The sequence below is a fragment of the Chenopodium album genome, chromosome 27 (genome assembly GCF_948465745.1).
Source record: "Chenopodium album chromosome 27, dcCheAlbu1.1, whole genome shotgun sequence".
Lineage (NCBI taxonomy): Eukaryota > Viridiplantae > Streptophyta > Magnoliopsida > Caryophyllales > Amaranthaceae > Chenopodium > Chenopodium album.
The window spans coordinates 26,470,219-26,477,960 of record NC_137860.1 but is presented as its reverse complement, the minus strand read 5'-3'; the positions used below and the strand labels follow the sequence as shown (position 1 = coordinate 26,477,960).

At 36.1% G+C, this 7,742-nt stretch overlaps 1 protein-coding gene across 1 annotated transcript; it reads left to right on the top strand.

Moving 5' to 3' along the window:
• The first annotated feature begins 2,433 nt into the window (after positions 1-2,433).
• LOC145619873 (uncharacterized) lies at positions 2,434-2,877 on the top strand. Its single transcript, XM_081674562.1, has one exon. It carries the CDS (start codon positions 2,434-2,436, stop codon positions 2,875-2,877), a length of 444 nt encoding a protein of 147 aa, XP_081530688.1.
• Positions 2,878-7,742: the final 4,865 nt, after the last annotated feature.

Below are 7,742 nucleotides of genomic sequence, written 5' to 3'. Positions count from 1 at the left end.
GAAGCAGGCTGTTGCTGCCCTTGCTGGTGGTCGTGCAGTGGTTGCAACGGGATGTTGGTGGAGTTGAAGGGAAAAGGAAGCAGGGAGGTTGGTGAAGTGTGTGAAGTGCGCTGGGGGAAAGGGAAGTAGGAAGGTGGGCTGGGAGGTGGTTCCCGGGAACGAGGGAAGAAGGAGTGCTGGGCGATGGTTTCCGGGAACGAGGGAGGGGTTTTCGGGGGTAGGGGAGGGGTTTTCGGGGACAGGGAAGGGGTGGGTTTCGAGGTAGGGGGAAGGCTGGGCGGTGGTTTCCGGCAGCAAGGGAGGGGTTTTTCGGGGGTGGGGGTGATTTTCCGCTGGGTGGGGGTGGGGGTGTGGTGGCAGCCGCTGGGCGTGGGTGGTTTGTAGGGTTTTTTTTAATTTTTTTTTGTTTTTTTTTTCAAAAAAAAAAATTAAGCCAATCATACGCTGACACGTGTCTAGTTAACCTGCTACATCAGGTTAGATGACCTGTTGGGTGCAACAAAAATTAATACCCCCTAAAGTTGGGAGTGATAGATAATAAACGAAAGTTGGGATTATTTTCGGCGAATGAGGCAAAGTTCAGATTAATGGGAGCAATTTTTCCTACTTTTTTTTATTTACATCACTTTCCTTTTATGGGTGTTTTTTTAAATGCATTATTTCTATATTTGGTAACTTAAAACTATATTTTATCATTTCTTTCTCTTACTTTAATCCCCACTCAAATTATTTTATCATTTCTCTCTTTCATGGTCCCCGCCTAAATAATAAAAATATCTATCATTTTTCACTTAATTTCTCTTTTATGGTCTCCATCTTACTTTTGCTATAATAATTCATTCACCCACTTACAATATTATACGGAGTATTCCCTCAAAAAAAAATTATACGGAGTATTATTCGCTTAAAACTCTGTGCAATCCCAAATGAATGAATGATGCAAATAAAAAAAAATAAAAAAATAAATAAAATAAAAACACAGAGGGAGTACTATACACCTAAGTTACTTGGGATCAATAAAAGCAAACACCCTATAAAGTTCGGATTATTACATAACAATCCAAAATTGGGATTACTAAAAGCAAATGACTCAAACTTGGGAATTTAAACCATTTTTTTCCTTTAATTTATTTAAAATTAATGACGATTTCTTAATGGAAATTTTATTTATAATAAATTAAAGCTAATCATAACCTGGACTAAACTGCTACAATAAAGCAACATATTAGGGTCAAATGAGAAGGACCTTATGAATCATAATAGTTGAGTTTCCTCTGATTATTCTCCTTGGAAAGGTTTTATTTAAACCCTCTAGGGTTTCTCCGTTGTAATAAGTGTTTTCCTAACCTCCATTACTAGGTTTTTTCAATTTTTTTTGAAAGTTTTTCTCTTCTCTTCTCCCTGCTGTTTAATTTTCTCCATCACTACCATCTCTTTCATCTTGGTCTCTATTGTTAGTCTTTGTAAGGGCTTTCACTGGTGCATTTACTGGTGGTAAGCCCCAAACCTTTTAATTACTTTCATTAAATAGATCTTAACCTTAATATGATTATTTTTCTCTGAAGTTTTTTTTTTCTTTTTATATTTGTATGGCGAGAATTGAAGATCTAGGGTTTTATAATCTCTTCAATAATCTGGAGGACCACATGAGCATTTTCACTCAAACGACTACGCATCTATGGATTTCAAGCCGACACAGTGCGAACTCACACATTGTATTGCTTCAGATAAAGTTTTTTTATTAACGCGATTGTTAATCAAAACTACGATGCATTTAGTTTTGATGTGTGTACATGTGTTGGAATTCTTGTTTTCTTAGGAATGATATGTAAATGTCGTTTGACCATATTTCATTAATGAAATTCTTTTTTCTTCTTGTAAAAAAAAATGAGAAGGACCTTATAACGAGAAGGATGAAAAGTAATTTGATGTGTTAAAAAAATGATCTAATGACCCTCATTACATGCTTTATTGATGGAAAAATTATAAAAAACGCAATAATAGTAAAAAAAAAAAAACAACTTTTCCGTAGTTCCTTTTCTATTTTCCATGTTCTTATTACTATTTTTCCTCCATATTCAACCCTCTTTCCACTTTTTTTACTTAGTTTTCAAATAAATATTCAATCTAAAAACATTATTAAAGTAACAAAAGTGTTAGATAATAGGTTATTATTATCTTGTTAATATTCTGTAAAGATAAATCTTGTGTAATTAGGTTTCTCATGACTAGATTGTAAATCCTATATATATTGAATTAATGAGAATGAAGGCCTCCGATAAGGAGAATTACACTATTCTACATGGTATCAGATTCCTACTAGGGTTTTTTTTTTCTTTCTTTTTCTCTCACAAAACCCTAAACGATCCTAGAGGCCACCACCAGCCGTCCACCACCACCCTCTCTTCATCACAACCGCTTCTCTTCTCTCCCATGGCAAGTGATGATACCCCTCCACCACCTCCTCCTCCTTCCCCATCCAACAACTTCCATCCGGCTTATGCCGCCACCTGCATCAAAAACCTTATGACTGTCGTCCTAGATCAACAGGAAGCCCACTATACTACGTGGTCTGAACTCTTCCAAATTCAAGCATGTGCCTTCAACTTGCTTGATCATATTGATGATGAGGTTTCTCGTCCGTCGGACATTGATGATGCAACATGGAAGCGGTTAGATGCCATCGTGAAGAATTGGCTTTATGCATCCATATCCAAGGACCTTATTCACACCATCATGAAACCGGGTGCTACGGCACTTGAATTATGGAACCGTCTCAAGGAAATTTTTCATGATAACAAGCACACACGAGCAGTGTATTTGGAGGAACAGTTTAGCAACACAAAGCTGGAGAATTTTGCTAATATGTCCGATTAATGTATGCACCTTAAGATTCTTGCCAATCAATTGCAAAACGTTGACAATCCGGTTTCCGATCGCAAGATGGTCCTTCAATTGGTTGCGGGTCTTCCAGAGGGAAGTACGACACCGTCGCTGCATTAATTTCCCAAACCGAGCCTACACCCAACTTTCACAAGGCTCGTTCCATGTTTATTTTGGAAGAGACAAGGAAGAACAAGCAAGAAGAAAATGGTCAACAAGCTCTCATTGCCCACAATTCCCAACCTTCAACCACCACACCACCGACGCAGCAACAGCAGACCGGCGAACAGCAGCGGACTGGCCGTGGCAGAGGTCGAGGCAGCAATAACAGCAAATCCGGCAGCAAGGGTCGTGGAAAGGGGCGTGGGAACAACAATAATCAGCAGGCTCAAAGCAATACTGGGCCGCAATATACGGATCAACAACAAGCCCCTCAGATAACTCTCATTTTTGCTATTCTTGTGCTTGGGTAAACATGTAAGGCTACCTTTTAAGCCATCTGCTTCAGTTAAATTTTCACCGTTTGATATTATTCATGCGTATTTATGGACATCACCTATTTCTACAGTTTCGAGCATATGTTAAAACTCAATTTGAAAAGGACATAAAAACATTTCAATGTGACAATTGTCGTGAATTCGACAAATCCCCTTTTCATAAATTTTGTGCGGATAATGGCATGTTTTTCCGTTTCTCTTGCCCAAACACTTCTTCTCAAAATGGCAAAGCCGAACGAATTACTCGCACCATTAGTAACATGTCTCGTACAATTCGGGATCAACGTACCAAACACATTGAGATGGACATACATTTTGTATGCAACAAGATCGCCCTGGGTGAGATCAAGGTCTTACATGTTCCGTCATCATACCAGTACGCAGACATTTTCACAACAGGTTTACCTCGCCAATTATTTTTAGATTTCAGAGACAGTCTCAGCATTCGACTTCCTCCCGCTTCGACTGCGAGGGTGTGTTAGATAATAGGTTATTATTATCTTGTTAATATTCTGTAAAGATATATCTTATGTAATTTGGTTTCTCATGTCTAGGTTGTAAATCCAATATATATTGAATTAATGAGAAGGCCTCCAATAAGGAGAATTACACTATTCTACAAAAAGGTGAGATCATCTCTTCTCTAAATTGTATACATGTCGAGCTGTGGTGAAAAATAAGTAGACTTTATATGTCCAATAAGTGCTCATTATCCTTATTATTTATTGCAACTTGGACTAAGTAACGAATTAAAACAAAAAAAAAAAGTCAAAGTAATTACCAATTTATTTATTTGTGGTACTATATATCATCATTGTAGCGACATTTTATGTCAACAAAATGAAACCAAACACATTTTATTTTTTGGTATAATAATATATACAGACTAGATCAAGAGTATATCCATAATAAAAATGTATAATATATATTCTATAGAAATAAGTGAATGAAATAAAATAAAGAAATATGTATAACACATAGTGGCGACATAGTATGAACTTTTCGTTGAGTACTAATGAGAAAAAAATAAAAAATTATAATAATAGAAAGTTCCTATAAATAGCAAGAAACATATCTAGGAAACTCACAAAAACAAGAATTCTCTCTTTGTATTGTATTGTATTGTATTGGAGTACATACATCACAAAAAAACAGGTTTTGATAACATAATCAAAGTTAGTTACCAAAAATGGAGAACAAGGCATACTCGAAAAGAATCATGCTAGCTACCCTTGCCACTTTCGCATTAGGTATTTCATTCTTCACTTCATTCATTCAATATGTAGTAATTTGCATGTGTTAAGTTATTTGTATGATGACTACTAATTCTTTTAATGTTATTAGTGATGATGCTGCAAATTCATACGGGAGAAGGCGCGTGTCCAGCAGCATATGATGATTTATGTACCACTCCTAACGAATTATGTTGCTCAACCAATCCAAACTTGCATTGCGTTCAAGTTGCAACCAATGTGTACAAATGTAAAGATGATACCACATGTGAGGATCACCACGACCACGAGTGTTATCCAGGGTTTTTCGATTGCTGCACTGGCTTAAATTGTGTCGAACTTGCATCTGGTAAAAAATGCAAAGAGGGCACTTGTGAAGATCACGTTGGACATGAATGTACCCCTGGTGTTTTTGAATGCTGCCCTGGCACTGGCCTAGATTGCACTCAAGTTTCATTTTCACCCGAAGTTTACCAATGCCTGTAAATGCCATCGTATGTATATGATCATACACAATATATATGATCATATGTTTACTAACTCTACAACAAGCTGAGGCCGGGTGTAGAGCTCATTATTATCGTGTGCTATGTGTACCTTCCGTTACACATTCTGTTTTAATTTCCTTAATTATTGGTTGTTGTTTGAGATTGACTTTTCCTTTTATTTTTCTTGTTTCCTGTCTTTTGGTTCACATGTTAAATATAAATATGGCCTGATTGGGATTGTTTCCTGTCTAGCCACGAGACTACGACCTTTTTGGCCTTTAACTTTTTTTTCCAAGTGTCGAGCCACGTTGGCAAAAAAGTAGATATTATTATGGCGCATATAAATGATATGATGCCATTTGGATAGATTTTTTTTTTTGACAAAAATGTTGTATAGAATTTTATTATCGATATACTTCTGATATTTCATATATATATAATTAATCATAACTTTTTAATAAATATCGATAACTTGGTTCGAATTTCATCATAATATGCGTTTTAAAAAGTACTTTAAAATAAGATCCATTTATGATATATTTAATTTATTAGAAAAATAATAGAAAATTAGTAAAAATAAATTTTAATCTATAAATATAAATTAAGTTTAATAAAAATATATAATAAGACATTTATTTATTAATTAAAATACAAAAAGTAAACTATCATATAAATATAAGTGACATGAAATATATGATCGTATTTAACATTTAAAGACAAAAAGTTAACCCTAATAAAACAACTATAACACCACTGCTACTGCTGCTCATAGTACCACTACTACATAGACCTTGCAAATGGGTTATTCGGGTCGGGTCTGGGTCGGGTCACTTTCGGGTCGGGTCATTTCGGATCAACTAACATTCGGGTCGGGTCGATTCGGGTTTCGGTTCAACTTCGGGTCAAGTATCGAGTCGAGTTCGGGTCGGGTCAATTTGGGGTCGGGTATGTTCGGGTCGAGTCAATTTCGGGTCAAGTATGTTCGGGTTAGTCAAAATGTGGTCGGGTCATATTCGGGTTGTTTCATTTGTGGATCAAGCTCAAATAATAATTTTATGCAGTATATTTCAGTTTATAAGCTTAGCTAAGGTTGAAGATGAATAAATTGAGTTATATTTGGCACAAGACATTTTTTGTTCAATTAAAAGGTGACTTTAGTTCGGGATATTTCGAGTATTGGTCTGTTCAGGTCATTATCAAGTTTGTTCGGGTCAATTTCGGGTATTGGGTTTGTTCGGGTCAAACACTTCTGGTCAATTTCGGGTTGGGTCAAATTTGGGTCGGGTCACTTTGGGTGTCGGGTCGGCTCAATTCGGGTTTCGGGTCAGTGTTTTTGGGTCAATTTCGGGTCATCGGGTCTGGGTCAGGATTGTCAGGTTACTACTGCTGCTCATAGTCGTCGTTGTCATGATGGTGGCCACTGGTGCGGCAGCCACCCAGAGTTCGGATAATAGGCGGTTGCTAGGTAACATTGGCAAATATTCGTTTGATTGCGGTGCTTCAGGAGAAACTTGTGATGCTGGTACTTGTTGCTAGAACTCCTGCAGTGAGCGGTTTGGTGGTATATGCCAATTAGATCAAACCATGATCTATGACTATCGCGTATAAATCAATAAATGTTGTATGTAGTCATCTAATAGGCTGCTACAAAGTAGCTACTTCAATTCTACTTTAAAATTATTGTATTGTGATGATACTCTTTGTTCATTTGTTGTACTGTTCGCATGATTTAATCAAGTGTGTGTGACAATCCCATAAAAATATCAATGGAGCTATACTCCCTCCGAATTTTTTAAGGTGTTACAATCGCACATAATATTAGATGCCCTTGACTCTCTCAAGAGGTGCGTTTGTAGCTCTTACCTCGCTGCATAAATTTTTCTATGGTATATCGGTACATAAGTTGTCGCTAATTTCTTTCTCGGGTTCATTAGGAAGTTTTAGAATAGAGTAAAATAAAAACTAAATGTTGTGAGTTGTTACCATATGCTTAATTTAACAATGAAAGAGAAGGGGAATTAGGGGTTTATAAGGGGGCCATGGTCCATGGAGAAATTGGGTGGAAAACGAGAAATAAATGATTGAAAATGGGTCATTAAACATCTCTTAGTCAATGCAATAATTTGGGCAAAAGGTAGCTTTTTACAACATTAATCGGAAAATCATAAGATAGTTTATTACAACATTCATTGTTTAAAAGGTAGATTCTTACAACATTTTTTTAATGAGGTAGTTTTTCACAAAAAATGACTTTTATAATTAAGGTAGTTTTTCACAAAAATTCCTAAAATAAAGTGGTGTTGGTTATAATAGCTGTGGAATAATCGATAAAATTGTGTGGAAATAATGTTCATAGGGCCAATATATATTTTTTCCATGGGCCTCTAAAATCTCTTATATAGCCCTTAACATTATTTACAATGCTCATCTTAAATAAAGGTGTGTCAAATTAATCAAAGGTACGATGCCCCAAAATAATTTCCAAGCATTAACTAAAATTTTAGGCACAATAAAGTGAGTACATATTGCTTTAAAAAAAAGTGGGTATATATTAACATTAATAGGTTAATCTAGTGCGATGCAAGGTTAGAATTAATATTTCTTGTACTGCCTCCGTTTTTAGTAGCAACTTTGAAATATTT